This window comes from Lepidothrix coronata, unplaced genomic scaffold (genome assembly GCF_001604755.1).
Source record: "Lepidothrix coronata isolate B3197 unplaced genomic scaffold, Lepidothrix_coronata-1.0 Scaffold198, whole genome shotgun sequence".
In the NCBI taxonomy this organism is placed as follows: domain Eukaryota; kingdom Metazoa; phylum Chordata; class Aves; order Passeriformes; family Pipridae; genus Lepidothrix; species Lepidothrix coronata.
The window spans coordinates 905,828-924,834 of NW_016690378.1; the positions used below are offsets into that span (position 1 = coordinate 905,828).

Consider the following 19,007-nt stretch of genomic DNA (forward strand, 5'->3'; position numbering starts at 1 on the left):
CAGGATCTGCTTTCTGTTCTGGTCTCTTTTCTGGTCTCAAATCCTTGTGGTGAAGCCAGAAAACTTGGCTGGGAACTGCCAATGCCCATTGCTTGCACTGCTGGGGTAAGTGAAGCTGGTTTTAGGTGCCACTGGATTGCAGCATCCTGCTGGAGATCTACCTCACTGTGACCCCCCAAGACCACCCAGCCAGACTCCAGCCCCTCTTCCATCAAACCACCAGCCAAACCTCGAGCCCTTGGGCTTATCAATGGCCATGGCTCTGCCCCCACCTGAGCACTTTGTGGGACGTCTGCCCATGTCAGCCTCCCCAGGACCTCTGCACGATGGGGGGGCCTCTCCCCAGCACAGGGGCAGAACCCCAGGACCACAAGACACAGCCCCGGGTTTCAGTTCCACCACAATCCCTCCAAAGAACCACACGAGACCAGGTCAGCACTTTTGCCTTTATCACACTCAACACTTGAATCTCCACGTGCCGAGTCCTCAGTTGGAGCTTATTTTCTGCCAAAGACAAGACACAGGGGGGCTCACGGTGAGACCCTCGGCGGGGCAGGGGCAGCGTGGCCAACCCCTGTGCGGGGGCAGAGGAAGGGGCACCCACCTCGTTGATCCAGTCGATGTAGGCGGACACCCGGGTGAACACCGTCGGCTTCCTGATCAGGTTGCAGCTCAGCCCGGAGCCGAAGCTGACGATCCCTTCCACCTCCCAGATCCCGTCCTCGCGCTGGCAGTTCAGGGGGCCGCCGGAATCGCCCTGCACGGAGAGGTACGTGCTCCACACCCAGCGCTCCTGGGCTCCCCGCTGATGCACCCCTGGCCATCCACCCCCACGGCTCCATCCCCTCCCCTCCCAGCGCTGCGGTCCTGCACCGCTCAACCACCCACCGCCGCCCTGCAGCGCCGGCACTCACGTTGCAGCCAGAGACGATGCCATCACCGCCAGCGCACACCATGGTGGTGCGCACGCTGCTGCCCCACCAGTTCCTCTGGGAGCAGGTCTCGTAGTCCACCACGGGCAGCAGAGCCTGCTGCAGGACATCGGCCAGGGGCCCGTAGGCTGTAATGACACGCAAACCTCGTACCTCACAAACCCTGTGCCTGCACCCCCTCCCCAGGGACCCTCTGGGGACCCTCTGGGGACCCCCTGCTTACTCCTGATGCGTCCCCAGCCGGTGACGTAGCAGGGGTAGTCGTTGGGCAGGATCTTGTCGGCCTCGGGCAGGCAGGCGGCCCGGATGGTATCGCTCTCCTGCACCTCCTCTTCCAGCTTGACCAGGGCGATGTCGTTGCTGTGGGGACAGATGAGGCATGAGGATCGGTCCCAGGCTGTGGGGATGGAGGTCCCTGGCAGCAACACCCTCCATCCATCTCTGACATATCCCATCCCCTACATGATGAGGAAGGAGTTCCAATTCTCATGGACGATCGTCTTCTCCACACCCACGGCCACCGAGCCAGGCTCATCCTCCGACAGGACCTGCTTGCCCAGCACCACACGGTACGTCAAGGAAGAGCTGCCCAGGGAAAAAAGCAGGGTGTCAGTCCCCACAAATGCCTTACCTCCAGGGCACAGACCTCACCCAGCACCCTGACACCCACCTGATGCAGTGGGCGGCCGTCAGCACCCACTGAGGGGCAATCAGGGTCCCGCCACAAGTGTGGTGCCAAGATCCAGAGCTCTCGTACTGCAGTGAGATCTGTGATGGCAGAGGCACGGGGTCAGAGCAGGAATGTCCCCATCCCTGTCCCCACCCTCATCCCCGTGCCCCCCTTACCTGCCAGGGCCAGCTGTGGGCTACGGCGTCTTCACCGCCCACCACGCGGGTGCCCAGCTGTGGTGGCACAGCCGGCTGGCCGCATCCGTAGGCTGTGTGACACCCAGAACAGGGATATCAGAGGCTGCCTGAGCCCATGCCCAGGGCCATGGCAGGCACCAGGGTCCCGTTCCCCCCTGCCCTGTCCCCTCCCCATCCCCTGCACCCACCGTAGCCCAGCAGCACGACGAGACAGATGGCTCCCAGCATGGTTGTGCTTGACCAAAGGTGCTGCACTGGGGCTGCTCACCCTTCTTATAGGGCCTGGGGACCTTGGAGTGGCCCCTCCCGCCGCTGCCATGTGGGGACTCTCCCACACTGGGGGCACAGGGCTCCTCAGCCCCATCGCCCCATCTTATCATGCTCCCTGGGAACGGCCACATCTGCCCATCGTGTGCTGGCACCATGATGGGACGTGGCACAGACACCTGGCCCTGCTCTGGGATGGGCAGGGTCCCTCCTGGGGGGCAGCTGGTGGGTGCCCCATCCACACTGCTCTCTGTGGGGTGCTGGTCAGCCCTGCTGTACCCCAAACTCGAGCACCAGCTGCCCCAGGGCACAGCCCCCCACACCACCACCCCTCAGGGACAAGGTCCTGTTATCTCATGCTCGACATGGCCAAGACCAGCCAAACCCCACAGGCGCCACAGGGTTGCTCAGGGGGCAGGTGCCAGCAGTGCTGCTGATGGCCTTCGAGAGCACCGTGTCCCCACACCTGGATCGGGTCCCTGCTGCTTCCCATGCCAATGTCCCCACATTGCCAAGCGTCACCCCCGTTCCCTGCCACCTCCTGCAGTGGCCACCTGGTGCCCACAGTCACACCCCACTCCCCAGGCTCCTTCCCCCCACCCAAGCCCCCACCACTGACATGCCCGTCCCACGGCTGCAACCACAGCACCCAGCACTTAAGAAATATAATATTTATTTGGGATTAAATTAAAAAAAACATAACACACCCCCTATATCGCCACTCGGGGGACAGTGTGGGACAAATGTGGGTCTTTACAGCCACCCACCAACACAGGAGCCTCAGTGATGATGATGGCAACCACTTGTGGCCACCACGCTCACCCTCCCAGGCTGAATACAACATGAAAAAACATAATACAACCCCACGAGCCAGCAGCTGCCTTTCTGCATGTCTTTGACCAAAACAAAGAGAGACACAGCTCCTGGGGGCTCCATGCCAGCAGGGTGGGCACCCACCCCCCAGCACCACACACATACACACACACACACACACAGAGCCCGTCTGCCAGCACCCGGCACTCGCCACGGCCTTTGTCACCCGTGACACGTGGCAATACCAACAGACACTGAGCCAGCGTGGCCACAACACCCACCACGGCCACCTGGGCAAGCCCCCATCCTGCAAACTTCCCAGTGCACACACAACAGACAACAGTCCAGGCACAGGTGTCCCAGGGACGGGCATTCCGGACACAGCTCCCCTGGGACTCAGCAGCAGCAACCCCCGGCGCAGCTGCGGGCATGGAACAGGGGCTGCTCAGGGTGGGGGGCATGCTGGGGATGGGGGGGGCACGAACAACACCTACAGACACCACAGCAAGAGGGGAGGGGGGAGCTGGGGCCGACCGGGCTCTGCCAGCAAGGTGGGCGCTGTGCCGAGCCCGCGCCGGGATCTGTTGGCAGCCGGAGCAGCACGAGGCTCTGGCACCGCTCCCGGCATGGTTATCATGTGGCACATGCAGCGTTCCCAGCCCGGGCACCGCTGACCAGTCCTGCCCAGCCCCGTCACTGCGTGAAGGTGGACTGCAGCTCCTTGAAGGCCGCCTTCCTCTGCTTCAGCTCCTCCGCCTGCTTCTTCTTCTCCTCCTGCTCCGCCCTGATCTCCTCCTCAAAGCGGCTGGCTTCATTGATGGCTTGTGCCTGCGGATGGACAAGTCCAGCTGGGACCAAGCCCTCCTGCACACCCCCACATCTCCACCTCCCACCCGCCCATCACCCGGCACCAAACTGCCCTCGTGCATCACCGTCCTGCAGTGGGACCCCTCTGCCCAGCACCTGCCTCACCTTGGCCTCGAAGAAGTTCTTGGCGCCTTTCACCCCCTCCGTGGAGACGTCGATCTCGGAGAGCCGGGCCAGGGCGTGCAACCCGCTGTCCTCCTGCAGCTCTCCTGCTGCTGCCTTCCGGAAAATCAGCAGGAACTGCGAGGGGAGACAGTGGTATCAGCTTCCTACAGACCCCAAAGCCTCCATGGTCCCTCCCCACCTTCTCTCCACCACAAACAGCGGCTGGGGACACCTCCCTGCCAGCGTGGAGCCCCTCAGCCCCTCTCACCCCTCACCTCTCGAAAGCTGAGCTTGCTGTCCAGGTCTTCATCCACCTCCTTGATCATGTTCTTCAGGCCCAGGTGTGTCTGTGGAGCCCCCAGCTTCTCCATCATCAGCTTCAGCTCCATCAGGTCAATGAAGCCGTCTTTCCCTGCATCGTACCTGTGGGATGGAGGCAGAGCCCATGCAGCCCCCTGCAGTGACCCCCCAGCACCAGACCCCCTGCGTGTGCACTCACACTGGCCAGGGAATGAGGAAGGATCAGCAAGGACTTGGGCACTGATGATCTCCGGCAGCTTTCCAGACCACAGGGAAGCTGCCTCCGAACCGCTAACAACCCCCCGGAGCATTATCCAGGATCGTGTCTGTGCGGCACTTGGCAGGAGAACCTGCCAGGATGCTGCCAAACCTGCTGCCGGCTCCCTGTGCCAGGAGCCTGAGCACATGCTCCCCTTGGCTGCGACACAGGGTAACAGGCCATGGGGCTAATGCCACTGGGCACTGCTCCCCATGTCACCACCTCCTCCTCCTCCTCACTGTGACACCTCCAGGTGACCCATCCCCACTGCCCAGAGCCTCTGACATCCATGCTCCAACATGGCCAGGTGCCTGGGCTTGGCCAAGAGCTCCAGATGCAGCTCTGCTCACCAATCCTGCCTTTGGACCCTCTCAGGAGCAACCTGCTCTACTGGAAGGTGTCTCTGCCCATGGCAGGGGGACTTCCTTGGGGGGTCCCTCCTTAGACCCCTGCCTGTGGCAACACCACTGTCCCCTCCAGCCTCCCACCAACAGCCCCTCTGTCCCCTCCCTCTGTCTGTGCACGTGGTGCCATGGGCTGTGCCGGCAGCACACTGGCATGGCACAGTGGGATCCCAGTGGGGAGCCAGCACAGAGCCATGCTTGGTACAGCTCCACATGCTGTAGGTGGGCAGCTACACGCTGCACTTGTCATGACAGGGCTTTTTTTTGTGTGCCGTGTCGCTGCAGCAGCCACGCAGAGCCCCGGCTCCCCACGCCGCAGGTCCGTGACTCATCTGTACCTTCCCTGCTGCTGTCTGCTCTGTCCCTGTCTCCAGCAGTGCCTTCCTGATCTCCCAAGCTGACAGGGACCCCAAAACACAGCTGGCCCTGCTCTGGCCATGCTCACCTCTGCCTGCTGCTGCCATCACCCCGGGAGTGGGGTTGTGGGCTCAGACCTCACATGGTTTCTGCCTCCAAGACCCCTCTCGGAGCATAGAATCATAGAGTCATGGAATGGGGTTGCAAAGGACCTTAAAGACCATCCAGTTCCACCCTCTGCCATGGTTGCTCCTTCTACTATTCAAAGTTGCTTCAGCCTGGCCCTGGACACTTCCAGGGATGGAGCAGCCACAGCATCTCTGGGCAACCTGTGCCAGGGCCTCACCACCCTTAAGGGAAAAATGTGTTCCTAATATGCAATCTAACCCTGCCCTCTGTCAGTTTGAAGCCATTGCCATTCCCCCTTGTCCTGTCACTCCATGCCCTTGTCCAAAGTCTCTCTCCATCCCACATCCCACAAAGAGTTTCTCTGCAAGGGGCAAGTTGCCCAGCCATCCTCCAGTTGCAGGGCATTCCTTGCTCTCAGTCCCCTCCTCCCTGTTTTTTTTGGGACACCAGCATCCCTCAGCATCTCCCAAAGGGCACCATCTCCCCTGTGGCAAGGAAAAAACCCTTCTACACATCACTTTTTCCTCTTCACAGCCAGATTACCACATCCCTAGAACAGCAGCAGCAGCAGCGAGGTCAGCGTGACAGGGCTCTGCTCCAGAGCATCCTTCCCTTGGGTGACCCACCCCTCCTCCCCGGCTCCCAAACCTCCGCGGCGCTGCTCCTTTCGCTGCAGCGAGACGCCGCAGCTGTCAGAGCAAACACGTCTGCTCCACACACCCGCTCCGTCGCCTGCGCGGCGCCGACACCCGCACCGCCATCTGCGCCGCGGCCGGAGCACCCCCGGCACGGCCACCCATCGCCTCCGGCACCGGGAGCCGCAGCTGTGCCCCCCCTCCCGGGACCCCGAGCTGTGCCCCCACGCCGCAGGCTCCCTTCTGCTGCAGTCCCGGGAGATGGTCGCAGCAACCCGCACGTCTGGCTCGCTGCCATGTCCGGGCGGTGGGTCACAGCCCCCTCCGGGAAGACACGGGGAGCAGGGAGACTCCCTGCCCTTCCAGGGGTGATGACAGGGTGTGCGTGCGCCCTTACGCAGCCCCCCAACCTTGGGTTTCGAGGGTCGCTGCCTCCATCCTTTCCGCTTCCTCCATCCCCTCGGTCATGCCCGAGCGAGACCACCCGGGACGCTGACGCAGATCCCCCCCGGTGCCAGACGGGATGGGGGGTACTGGCATGCCGCAAATATGCCTTCGCCTGCACCATCTCCATGCTTCCCGGAGTCCCGCTGCCTCCACGCCTCCCGCACAAAGCACCCAACGCGCGCTCCATGGGGATGCTCCGGGCTGTCCCGCCCGCCCCTGCCTACTCCCGCGCGTTCCCAGCAGGACCACGGGATGCAGTCACCCCGGTTTCTGGCTCCCCACGGAAATTTCCAGGGTTCGGGGTTTGCCGTCAGCTCCCCCCCCTCGTCCTCAGGGGCCGGGGGCCGAGCTCGTGCTCGGAGTCACGCTCCGCCACGCGTGGAGGCACGCAGCGGGCAGGGATGCTGGGGACACGCCAGCCTGGCAGCTGCGGTCCCGGCGGCGCCAGGGAAGGCGGGGGGTCCCTCAGTGCTGCAGCAGAGGGAATGCGGGGGGCCCTGGTCCCATCTTCCAGCCCCCCTTCTCTGGCCTCAGACCACCATGGGGGACGGGAGGTCCCTCTTGCAAGAATTTAGAGGTGCGCAGGAATGTCTCCTGCCAGGAGCTGGGGGAAGGCGTCTCCGCCATCAATCCTGCGAGGGGCTTGGGAAAAGAGGGGTGTCCCTGGCATTCCTCCTGAGAGAAGGAGGAAGGGAGGCTGTCCTGCAAGGAATTGGGGCTGCCCCGGCATCCCTCTTGCACAGAGCTGGGGCTGGGGGAGCCTCCTGCACAGAGCGAGGGGATCCCTTCTGCAGAGTTGGAGAGGCATGGAGGCACCTCTCGCAAGGGACGGGGGGTCCGTCCCGCAAAGAATGGGGGGGTCCCGCCCGCAGGCACGGGGCGGGAGGCGCTGGGGCATCTACCCTGCCAGGAGCCGGGATGCCGGGGAAGCAAGAGCAGGGATGCCGAGGATGCAAGAGCAGGGATGCCGGGATGCCGGAGGTGCGGGATGCCGGGGGTCTCCCGTCCGCCCCGGCGCTGCCACCCGGGGAACTCCCCCCTCCCAGTCCCCCGCACTCACTGTCGGAAGAGCCGCTCCATGTCGCGGAGCTGCCGCCGGGAGAACTCGCGGAACTCCCCGGCGGGGCTGAAGACGCGGCGGCCGCCGCCGCCCCCGGGCGAGCCCTCGCCCACCGCCCGCCCCGCGGGGCTGCCCGGCGCCGGCCCCGGCCGCGGCCCCCGGCCCCGCCGCCCCTCCGGCTCCTCCGCCGCCGCCGCCATGGTGCGGTGCCCGGATGGCCGCGCCGCTCCGCCCCGCTCCGCCCCGGGGCCGGGCTGCGGCCCCCCGGCTCCCGCACCCGCACTGGGGGGGCTCCGGCTGCCCGCCCCCCGCCAGCCCGTCACCGTCCCCTCGGACCGCCCCGGGGCCCGGCTGCGACACCCCGGCTCCCGTACGGGCACGGGAGGGTCCCCGCCCCGCCGCCCTCTGTCAGCCCATCACCATCCCTTCGGACCCCCCCCTCCTCGGGCATCACCGGCGGTACTCATCCATCCCCCCGTGGGATCACCATGAGATGATCTTTAGGGTCCCTTTCAACTAAAAGCTGTCTGTGATCCCCCAGGGCCCCCACCGGCATCACCAGTAGGTCCCATTCCCCAGTGGGATTCTCCCAGGACCATCTTTAGAGTCTCTTCCAACCCAAACCATCTCATAATTCCATGATACCATATGCTCCAAGGAGGGGAAGGGGCTTCTGCAGCCCCCAGTGCACACACAGCACCTGTGCTCCTACCAGCTCCATCCGTTCCCAACCCAGGGTTTGGGATGGTGAGGACATGCAGACGTGGAGCGGCCCGACACCCCCGGAGGATGCTCACAGCAGCATCTTTAACCTCCATCAGGCAATCAAGGTCATGCCTCACCCCAAAATAAGCCCAGGCATGCAGACAGGGAAGCATCCAGCTTCTCCCAGCTTAGGGAGGGGGGAAACCAGGCCACGTCGATGACCGGAGCCCACAGCACCACCACTTCCATTAGGGATTGGCCGCTGTGCACCCCTGGGTGCTGCGCACGCCCACAGCCCTACATCAGCCTGCTGCAGCCCTCCATGCTGCTGCTTCCAGACCTTTTTATCCTATTAAAAAATAAAGACCAAAAAACCCCCAGCGGGCCTTTGCTCACATCCAAATTATCCTCGGCTGAAGTGATGCAGAGGACTCGGCACACGGAGCGCTCCGAGCGATGCTGAGGCGGAGAGGCTGCAGGGATGACATGCATTAGAGCTGCCTGCTCCCTGCAGGGAGACCCCAAAACGCTGCTGCTCCCCAGAACCAGGGTCTGCTCTCACCCTTGTTAATGACAAGAGGAGCGGTGGGATCTCAGTCGATGCCAACAGTGGGTGGCAAAGGACCCTGTGCCATCACCCCATCCCAACCCACGGGCACGTCGCTCTCATCTCCCCAGCTTGTCCTCGTGCTGCTGCTGTACCAGTGTGGCTGACATGGGTTCTCTTCTTCCCCCTTCCTGTGTGGCAGCTCCACCGCTCCTGGGGTGTTCCAGGAATTCTGGAATTCCACACTACATCATGTCTTATGATCCAGTTCCCCCAAGGCACCGCAGGGACCAGAGGATATGGGAGTTGCAAGGGATATTTCAAGCTGTGTGTGCTCGAGGCCACTTCAGCCAAGGAAAGGACAGACCCCACACAATTGACTTCACACATCATGGCTGTATTTACACACACAAATATATATACACACACGTATAGGTTGGGTTGTATCCTCACCACCTCTTCCATTGCCATAAATCCCACCATGCTGTGTGGGGCACAGACTGCTGGCAAATTAGGTCCTACACACTGTACTGTCACACCAGTGTGCCCAGGAGCTACAGGATACCTACAGGAGCTACTCAAAGTGCACCCACATCTCAAGCCTGCTCCACCATCACAGAGTTTATAGGGGTGACTCGTTCCTACCGCAGACCATCACCTGCTGAACGCCCCTGTGGTGCCTCCCCTGTGAGCTTCCCTTCTTGACAGCATCTGCTGTGTGCTCTTTGGCTCTTGGCTTGCCTGAGCAGAGAGGCTTCGTGGCTCCAGGCTGCAGAACAGAAACACATCGGACACAGCATTCACCGTGAGAGGTCCTGACAGTCATGTGTGACCTGCTCCTCTCCCCCACCCCAGCACATGGCCCAAACCCACTGCTACAGGTGCCTGCACCACCTCCAATTTTGGCAGTGTGATGCTGCCATGACGCTGAACTGGCTGAGCAGCAGGACCCTGGGACCTCCAGCCTCTTGGGGTGGTCTGACCAACCACTCCATCTGTGCTTCCAACAGACTGTTGTACAGAGTGCAGGAGTTGGGTGTCACCTGCTCCTGCCCCACTCACCTTGTGCCGTTTGGCCGCTCGCCGCAGCCTCTTCTCCTGCTCCAGCTGGAGCTGTGTCCTCTCCAGAGCCTCTCGCAGCAGAGCCTTCTCTTCTGCCTCCCTGTGGGCTTCCTCTTCCAGGTTGGACATCTCCTCCTGACACCTTCGCAGGGATGCTTGGTTCTGCCTGTGCAAAACAGGAGGGGGGATTCTGTCAGTCTGTTGCCTGCATCGACCCCCCCACGCCCAGCTGGGCCCTCCCACACCTGCCCTGGTCCTGCTGACACTGTCCCTCCTCCCCAGCTGCCCCAGGCTCCAGCCACCCCAGACAAGGGAGTCTGCCAAGGTTTCCCCAGCTCTAGCACTGCTCAAACACACCAGGCCACACAAGGTACCAGTGCAGAAAACTGGGAGAAGCTTTCCCCATTTCTCCTAGCATTTAATTTTTATACCATGGCCATGCTGTGACTGGTCCCAGGCAGACACATGACCTGGCAAGGTGCCACATCCCTTGGCATTCCAGGACCAGGTCTCACTGGGAACTGTGACCTTGCTTTTCCACACCTTAGCTGCTCCATGCTTCCCTCATAATCTTTTAGCATTTCTTCTTTCCTTTCCAGGCGATGCTGGAGGTTCCTGATCTTTTTGTACAGCAGCTCCAGGGCCCTCTGTCTCTGCAGTCCCACTTCTTCCCTCTCCTCCAGAGGAAGGTGCTGCAGAGGCTGCATTCCCGACAGCTCCTTCATCTCCATCAGGCTTCCCAGAGCACCGATCACATCAAGGTACTGAGGGAAGAAGAGGGAATGCATTATTTACCAGGTTTGCTGCATTCCATCACGCTGCTCAGCCATCTGCTTTCCGTCTGCTCTCCTGAGGAGATGACAGTGTCCCAAGGAAAGTGGGTCTGTGTTCCATTCCCAGCTGCACAGCTTATTGGGATTGGATTGTTTCCTTTTCCAACATGACCATTTCCCTGCTGGATGTTTTCCTGTCCTTTTTGGAGGGAAGAGACCCCACCAGCTGTACTACTCACCGACCCCTCCTCTGGCAGCCTCCTCCATGGCACCCCAGCCTCTCTCATATCATTTAGTTGGCACCTACATTGGGGAAGGTCTCTGTCCTCACCAAGCCTGCCTCTCCTTGCAGATCAGCCCTGAATGCCCGGGGGAACACCCCAAAGGCCTGCAGTGGAAAGGGGAGAATGATGTGCCGTGGCACACTCTGGGGTCCTGAGATGTCCTGGTAGACACCCAATGTGCCCTGGACCATAAGATCATAGAACGTTGTAAGGGACCTTTAAAGGTCATCTAATCCAACCCCCATGCCATGTCTTCAACTGGACCACAGAGCAGTTCAGCCTCAGTGGTCCTGCAGAGCCCTGCCAGTCACCCACCTCTGAAATGTGCTCACAAACCTTCTAAACTCTACACCCACTGGGCACTTACACGCGCTCTACACGTGATTTACCACGTCTGTCCCTGACATACCATCTTCTCACTGGGGTCTGTCACCTCAGCCATCTCCAAACTCGCTGCCCTATTGGTGATCCTGAGGGAGCCCCCATTAGGAACGTGGCCAGGAGCCTGCACAGACAGGGAAAGACTTACTTAGCATCTCTGAAAGACTCATTCTCTATTCCAGGGAATACTTTTCCAGCGAAGCCACAGGAACCACAGCCCCCAAACTGCCTTCTTACCTTGCCAGCCTTCAATTTTGTTCCTGACATGGGTGCAGGCTCCATCTCAAGCCGTGTGTGCTGGACTATCTCCTCCGGTAAGTCTTTCACCCGTGGCTCCAAACCCTTCTTCACAGCACCTGGAGGCAAGCAGCCACCAAACTGTGGTGCAACATGTCGTGGCTTCACACCTCAGCCACTTTGAGGCTGGCCAGCTTTTCTCAGCTTCCCTGGGAGGGTGGGGAGGCCCTGGCACAGGTTACTCAGAGAAGCTGTGGTTTCCCCATCCTTGAAAGTGTACAAGGCCAGGTTGGATGGGGCTTGGAGCAACCTGGGACACTGGAAGGTGTCCCTGCCCATGGCAGAGGGCAGAATGAGATGAGCTTTAAGGTCCTTTCCCACCCAAATCATTCCATGATTCTAACTGTTCCATGCTTCTAGGAGAGCCCTGTTCACCTGAGCTCTGCCTCTTCTCCAGCATCTTTACTCTCTCCCGGAGCTCAGCCAAACCTTCCTTTTGCCGCTGGATCGTTTCCTGGTGCCTGAGGCCTCGGCATTTTGCACCGAGGTCAGCCAAGTCCAGCGGTGGCACCTGGAAGAAGCAGCCCAGCTTGTCCTCACCCAGCCTGCAGCTGGCTCAGCACAAGCTCAGCTTAAGCACAGCCTCGCTGCCAGGCACTGGTCACTTGGCACATGCCAAGAGCAAAGCCTAAGGAGTATCTCCATGGATTTGGAGGGGTATAAGAGACCCCTTTCCTGCTCCACTGTGCCACAGTGAGGACATGGGCCCTGCAAATGTTCCAGAGAGCCAGGAGAGGGATAGTGCATGTCTCTGAACAGCCATGGTGGCATTTTTCTCTTGCCCTTTGTGCTACCACAGAGCACTTACCATCTACACACAAACACCAGTACACTTTCTAGACTGTGTTCCTACACAATCCTGGGCATTATTCTCTATTAAGTGACACTCGTGCACACAGACGTGTGCACTGCCCTCTCCCAGCCCAGTCCAGATTCCTGCATTACGACAAACATCCAAAAACCTGTGATGGGGCTGGCCCATCATCCCTCCCTGTGCACAGCTAATGATGGCTGCAGACCCCCAGCTCTGGGTCCAGCCACTGTCGCGCCACAGCTCTGCCGAACAGCACGTCCAGCACTCGGCCCTTCCCCTCCCCATCCCCGCCTGTGGAACAGGACGGGCGATCCCTCCCTCCCTCCCTCAGTCAGCTGGCTGTGAGTCACCGCGGCCCCCGCGCAGCCCGCCGGCCCCGCTGCTGGCTGCCACCGTTCCTGCACAGAATGTACAATTCCCACAGTCCCTCCATCTGCTGCTGCCACCACCTGCGAGTTCTTCCCTTTTCCAGCCACGGGGAAATCAAACAGGAGTTTGGCACAGGGGAATGAGGAGCGTTTCTTCCTGTCCTGTGCAACGAGCTACCCCTACTCCTGCATGTACCACTCCAGAACTGATTCTGCATCACCTGTACAGCATCTTGGGCTCCACGAGTTGGAAAAGGAGAAGGAGGGAACGCATGTTGCATCCCCTCTAATTGCCAATTAGCACAGCAATTAGCACACACAACACTTTGCTGTTCCAAAGCGCTGTGCAAACAGCTCATTAAGCAGCAGCAACGCCGGGGCTGCAGCACGAGAACCCCGGATCTCGGGCGGCACAGGCAGCCCCCGGCTTGGGGAATGTGGTGCTCCCACCCTCCTGCCAGTGTGGAGCAGAGAAGGTCACCAGGCCTCACTGCAGGGCTGAGAAACAGCACCGATGCCATCAGTGCTCTGGGCAAACCCACCCCTCGGTGCCCTCCGTGGGGACTCACCCTCTGGGAGGCTTCACCCGCCCGCACTGGTGTCCTGGGAGCATCCTCAGGCTTTTCCACTGTTTGTTGGGAAGCGTCCCTCAGCACCTGGCAGCGGGCTTGGGCTCGCCTGTGCCGAGACACAAGACACTGTGGGACCCCATGAGGGATGGGACATGCCAAGGGCACGTTCTATCACATGTTCCATGTGACCCGAACAGCTTGGGGAGAGCAGCACTCTGGGCACCCACTGATGACTGCCATGGTGTGGGTGGGAACACTCTCTTAGTTACAACTGACTTGGTTACACATCTGCTGGCACCAGCTCCACTAAACCCCCATTTCGGTTCCCATGGCAGTGGATATCACTACAATGGAGCTGAGCTCCACCCTGATGCTCTCACATGTGCCTTTTGTTCTGGGGAGAACCCTAAACACCATCAGCTGCTGGGCACCCACAGAGTGGCATTGGTGGAACCTTGGCTCGTGTCACTGTGTACCTTAACTCTTCAGCTGCTGCTTTCAGGGATCGATCCTTCTCCTCCACAAGGTTGGACATCTGGGATAGCTTCTCCCTGAGCTGGTTCACTTCCCGCTCCCGGTGTTTCAGGCGGCTCTGGTTCTTCTCCAGTTCCACCTTCTGCTCCTCGCTCAGCTCCCCTAAGTGCAAAACAGCCTCGTGGGATGCTGGCTGACTCATCACCCAGTCCTGGGGGATCTGCAGCTGGCATTCAGGGATACACCCCCTTTTTCCAGTCCCCCCTCATGCAAGCTGGCAGCAATAATGGGGTTCATCCCCGCAGAGCTTCACAGAGCCCTTCACAGCTGCCCTCAGATCCTGGGCCATGCCAACAGGACATTCTGGTTTACTAAATCTCAGGACAATTCCTTGTTGAGACATTTTCCTTCAGATTGGAGAGGAACAGGTTGCCAGCATTTTCTGACTTGCATCCTTTGACCTCTGCACATTCCTCGTGGGCTCTGTCCCCACATTCACAGCCCTGCCCATGGAGGAAAGCCAAGCAGGGCTCTCCCAGTCCACTGGCTTGGGACAATTCCAGCTCCAAGGAGCTCACCAGCGCGATTTTGAGGAAGATGGTCTTAGTTTTGTCCCCCGATCTTCCTTTGCTTACCCTCCTCATTCACCATCACTGCTATTGCTTAGCCAAGGATGGGAAGAAATTCACCTTCCCAAAGGGAACAGACTGCCTGCTTTGCTCCCAGCAGCACAACAGCATTGCCAGAGGATGGTCACATCAGCTTCCCAAGTCCTGTGTGTACCCACTGCACTGACACCACCCCTTGTCACTGCTTGGAGGAGGGCTGGGACAATGACACCCACCTCTCATGTCCGACACTCTGGCTCTGCTCTCTGACAGCTCCCTGGTGAGCCTGCCAATGAAGGCCTCCTTTTCCAGAAGCATGCTCTGTGCCACTGCCAGCTCCTCCTGCAGCTTCCTGGGACAGATCAGTGCAAATCTCACAGCTCACGGGGAGGCCTCATTTCACGGAGCACACACATCCCTTCCTGCACTGCATCTTCTGATGAACAATGAACACTCACACATTCCTTTTTTTCCCTGCCTTTTGCTCCCCTGGGGTCACCCTGTGCAGTGGGTCTGGCCACCTCGCTCGCTCTTGCCTGGAGCCATCTGGATGGGATGGCACATCCTCATGTGCTGTTAGGATGCTCCATGCCCTCAGGAACACCTCTGCCTAGCAAAGGGCCCATCCCAGACTAAAAAGATCTTGGGACAAGTCTTCTTGGACTTCCTTAGGCTCTCCCAGTGGTCCCTGCTCTTCTCCAAGCCTCTCTGACCACCACCAGTGAGAGCTGCTCACCTCAGACAAATGTGTGACTCCATGGCAGGACAAACCTCCAGCCAAGCTCCTGATGCTGACCTGTGGGCACCGCGCTGAATTACTACAGGACACGAGAAAATAAGGCCCATTACTTCTTTGTAACACTTGCACACTTGTTCTGCTGCTTCTGCAACACAGATCCTTTCCTTCATGGCAGCTTCAAGGACTGAGGACCATCTCCTTGGGAAATCCATGTCTCTTAGAGCCCATTTCCAACAGCGCTTGGGCAGTTCCCAACATCCTGTCTGGCTTGGGATCTCTTCTGCCGGAGTGTAACCCAAAGTGCTCCTCCAGTCTTGTTGGTTTAGAGGGTAAAAAGCCCTTCTCCAGTGGCAAAGTCCTTTTTACCAACACTTTCCAAGGCCACCAAACAATGAAATGGCCTCTGCAGGGACTCATGGACCTTGTCCTGCACGTGGGCAAAGCTCCCTCTGACATCCTACTGCTTTCCATAGCAGATTCACTGCTCCCTCTCCATAAACATTCCATGTTAACCCAGCAGGTTCCCGGTACAGGTGCATCCCATACAACCCTTACCTACCTTCCATTTTTTCCACAAGTGCTGCCTTTTCCTCCTCCAGCATCTTCTGCTCCTGTGTGGCCTCCAGCAGCCTGTCCTCTAAAGCCACGATGGTCAGGGAATGCTGCTTGCTTTGCTCCCTGTATCCTGCTATTTCTTCCTGCAGTTTCTGCCTCTGTAACTCCTTGTCCTCCTGGACAGCCCTGAGCTGCTCATCCTGCACGAGCACCTGCTGCTGTAGCAACACCTGGGAAACAAGAGCTGGGAGATTGGCTGGAGGCACTGGTGGTTTCCTTTGGGATCACCAGCAGTGTCATCTCTCCTGGCTAGCTGTTGGAAGGACGGAGGGGAGGGAAGGATTTCAGGGATGGGGGAACCCTTCTTCATCAACACTGCACCCTCCACCTGCACACACAGGTTGGTGGAAGTACCTCTCGGGCAGTGGTTTCCTCCAGCTCATGCAAAGCTTCTTTCAGTTTGCCCTCTATCACCTCCTGCTCCTCTGCCTTCCTTGCTGTTGCCTACAGGATGAAATTAGCAGTAATTAAGCTATCCAGGAATCCACCTTTCTCTCTGCAGATATTCATCTCTGGGGGGGGGGAACCTCAGTCCACTGATTTGGGCCCCTGGAGCACCACATTACAACACACATTCCCATTTCTTCACTCCAAGGGTGAGTTGTCCTGCTTCGCTTCCCATGCTCACCTCATTCATGCTTTTCAGGTGGCTTTCCAGCTCTTGGATCTTCTTCTGCTCTTCCTCCACACATTTCTTACACTTGTCCTTCTCCTCAGCGAGAGTGCTTTCTAGAATCTGGGAATCGATAGATCACAGCTTCAGCACAGAAAAAAATCATGACCTTAGGAAAAAGACCTCAGGTCAAAGGAGGAAAGCAGCAGGGAGGGTCACTGCTCCAGAGCAGGGGCAGGTGATGGGAGAAAAGCCTGGCAGGACCCGAGGTGACCCAGTGAGGGAGTGGATGGGAGCACCTGGGGAAAGGTACATCCTAGAGACGGGGGAGGAGCTGCTTGGCTGCTCCTTTCCTGAGTCCTTAGAAAACTCAACACCAGGAAAGCTCCATTCCTGAGGCACCAGACACAGAAGCACACTAGAAACTCTGTTACAAGGCCTGCTGTCCCCACCACAACACAGACATGGCAAAACACCAACTTGCACCCTCACTAACACTGCATCCCACACCAGAGCCACCAGCATTGTGGCCTAGGCTTTCCTGGGATGGAGGGGGACTGCTGGTCCCTGCTTCACAGGGGGTGTCCTTTTCCAGCTAAAACAGACCCAACAGGAGCTCAGCATGGGGAGGGAGAGAGCAGAGGGCTTGAGAGGAAGCAATGCAGTGCTTCCCTAAGCTCACACATCGGGATGATGCTCCTTGCTTTCTCCTTTCTCCCAGGGACTGACTGGCACCCGTGCTTCCTGTTACCCACAGCTGCTTCCCAGTACCACCATGGACACTTTGGGGGAGTTTACATCACCTGCATCCATACAGGAGGATATTCTATATCCTCTTGGGATCCCATCGGGCTCTTAGGACTGCACCCAGACAGTTCAAAGCTAGAGATAATAACCAACACTCTTACAGACACCCATTTTCCCTGCATATAACATTCCCTTTCCAAACCACCAACCATGCCACTCTACCTCTTTGTTCTCCTTGTCCTTTTCCAGGATAATTTGCTGGATTTTTATCTCCAAGTCTTGCTCATGTTTTGCTTCCAGCTCCTTTGTGTGCTCCTGTAGCATCTCTGCCTGTGACTGCTGGAGCCTCTCTAATTGCTCCTACAGGGAGACACCAAGGTATTAAAGGAAGTGTGTCAGCAGCAGGGGAAGAAATAAACCTCCTGTGAACATTCACTCACAAACAATTCCCAAAAGAGTCTCCTTTCCCCTGCATTTCCTGCAGACCCAGGCACCTTGGCTACTGCACATCCCCAGTCCAGATCCCACACTGGCTCACTTGGGATTACTGTCATGTTTAACCATAGAAAGATTCCAAATCTACATGGTTCATGTACATAAATATTTCTGTACCTGCAACAGCTGATTCCTCTGTGCCACTTCCTGAGTCTTTTCCAACAAGCTCCTGAAAGCAGCCAACAACCCTGCAGAAGTCAACACAACCTCGCTGTGTGGGGTGCTCACACACCATATTAGGGATATTAGGGAAAATTTCTTCATGGAGAGGATGGTCAGGCATTGGAACAGCCTGCCCAGGGCAGTGGTGGAGTCACCATCCCTGGAAGTGTTCAAAAGGTGTGTGGATGTGGCACTTGGGAACAGGGTTGAGTGGTGGCCTTGGCAGTGCTGGGTTAATGGTTGGACTCCATGACCTCGGAGGTATTTTCCAGCCTTAAAAATTCTGTGATTCCATGGTTTTCTCTACAAGGAGCGGCTCATGCTGGATTTTCTCCTCTACATCTGGCTAGCTAGGACAACCCACCTTGTGCAGGTGTTCCCAGGGATGCCCAGCAGGACACAGACCTTGGCCAGAGGTGCACAGGTCCAGCCCTGCACTGGCCAGGAGCTGCTCCATGTCCTCCAGCCAGGAGAGGGGGACACGTGCCATGTCCACCACTGCTGTCCTGATGGCTGAGATGGAGGGATCCAGGGACACCACCTCCAGTTGCTCCAGCTTCCCTTGCAGGCTGGTGCTGCTGCAGGAGCTCCTCAGGCAAGCCTGTTAAAAATGGAACCAGTGGGGAACAAGCCAGTCTCCACAGTCAGGGGCTTTCAGGGACTTGGCAAATGACACAACCTCACTGAACATCTCAGGCCAGGTTGGACAGAGCTTGGAGCAACCTGGTCTAGTGAAAGGTGTCCCCACCCATGGCAGGGGGTGCAATGAAATGAGCTTTAAGGTCCCTTCCAGCCCAAACTATTCTAGGATTCTATGGCAAACTGCTGGGAACAGCCACGTGAACGCTTTGGGACGACACTCTGCTTCAGGGTCATATCTTTAACCTATCCTCAGGCCAACAAAATGCCCTGTGCCACCATCTCCCAACTGCCACTTGGTCCTCAGTATTTAAAGGACTGACCTGGAGGTCCAGCAGGGAATTCTTGAGCACCTCAATGTTTGCAGACACCTCCTTCTCCTTCATGAGCCTGGAGCTTAACTCCTCCTGCAGACACTTCTCCCTCTCATGACTCTGCTGGTTCTCATCACAGATTTGCCTGACCTTCTCTATCACCTGGCAAAGGTGGAGGAAGAAGAGGATAAGGCACTATATTCATATCCTTTTCCAGCTGAGGGACCATGGATGGTCTCAGCAAGAAACAATTGAGACTTGCTGCAAACTGGCAACCGCGCCAGGCCCCTGGGCTTGCCCCTGCTGCAGCCCACTGACTCCATCCAAGCTGTGGGACACAAAAAGGACTGTGTCTC

The 19,007-nt window shown here is 58.6% G+C and overlaps 3 protein-coding genes across 4 annotated transcripts in view; all 3 read right to left on the minus strand.

Annotated features, from left to right (window-relative positions):
- Window positions 1–469: 469 nt before the first annotated feature.
- CTRC (chymotrypsin C) lies at window positions 470–2,611 on the minus strand. Its single transcript, XM_017832038.1, has 8 exons — window positions 1,988–2,611; window positions 1,779–1,870; window positions 1,603–1,700; window positions 1,395–1,517; window positions 1,156–1,292; window positions 915–1,060; window positions 605–757; window positions 470–504 (listed from the first exon to the last, which is right to left on the minus strand). The coding sequence occupies exons 1-8, from the start codon at window positions 2,025–2,027 to the stop codon at window positions 487–489; spliced, it is 807 nt and encodes a 268-aa protein (XP_017687527.1). The 5' UTR covers window positions 2,028–2,611; the 3' UTR covers window positions 470–486.
- Window positions 2,612–2,722: 111 nt separating this feature from the next.
- Window positions 2,723–7,658, minus strand: EFHD2 (EF-hand domain family member D2). 2 transcript variants are annotated; one of them, XM_017832040.1, is made up of 4 exons: window positions 7,443–7,658; window positions 4,127–4,274; window positions 3,852–3,986; window positions 2,723–3,707 (listed from the first exon to the last, which is right to left on the minus strand). In XM_017832040.1, exons 1-4 carry the CDS (start codon window positions 7,640–7,642, stop codon window positions 3,573–3,575), a joined length of 618 nt encoding a protein of 205 aa, XP_017687529.1. In that variant the 5' UTR covers window positions 7,643–7,658; the 3' UTR covers window positions 2,723–3,572. The 2 variants fall into 2 exon arrangements, with proteins under 2 accessions (XP_017687529.1, XP_017687528.1); XM_017832039.1 differs by lacking the exon at window positions 7,443–7,658 and adding an exon at window positions 6,346–6,622.
- A 1,436-nt stretch (window positions 7,659–9,094) lies between these two features.
- The window catches only part of FHAD1 (forkhead associated phosphopeptide binding domain 1), a 17,484-nt gene continuing 7,571 nt past the window's right edge, over window positions 9,095–19,007 (minus strand). The window contains exons 10-26 of the mRNA XM_017831961.1: window positions 18,661–18,813; window positions 18,104–18,299; window positions 17,654–17,724; window positions 17,264–17,401; window positions 16,310–16,417; window positions 16,036–16,125; window positions 15,626–15,851; window positions 15,064–15,145; window positions 14,564–14,679; window positions 13,722–13,881; window positions 13,243–13,351; window positions 11,867–12,002; window positions 11,432–11,550; window positions 11,223–11,318; window positions 10,300–10,520; window positions 9,757–9,922; window positions 9,095–9,463 (exon numbers count right to left, since the gene is read on the minus strand). Of these exons, the coding sequence (XP_017687450.1) occupies window positions 9,317–9,463; window positions 9,757–9,922; window positions 10,300–10,520; window positions 11,223–11,318; window positions 11,432–11,550; window positions 11,867–12,002; window positions 13,243–13,351; window positions 13,722–13,881; window positions 14,564–14,679; window positions 15,064–15,145; window positions 15,626–15,851; window positions 16,036–16,125; window positions 16,310–16,417; window positions 17,264–17,401; window positions 17,654–17,724; window positions 18,104–18,299; window positions 18,661–18,813 (2,334 nt within the window). The 3' untranslated portion in view covers window positions 9,095–9,316. The remainder of the gene's footprint in view (window positions 9,464–9,756; window positions 9,923–10,299; window positions 10,521–11,222; window positions 11,319–11,431; window positions 11,551–11,866; window positions 12,003–13,242; window positions 13,352–13,721; window positions 13,882–14,563; window positions 14,680–15,063; window positions 15,146–15,625; window positions 15,852–16,035; window positions 16,126–16,309; window positions 16,418–17,263; window positions 17,402–17,653; window positions 17,725–18,103; window positions 18,300–18,660; window positions 18,814–19,007) is intronic.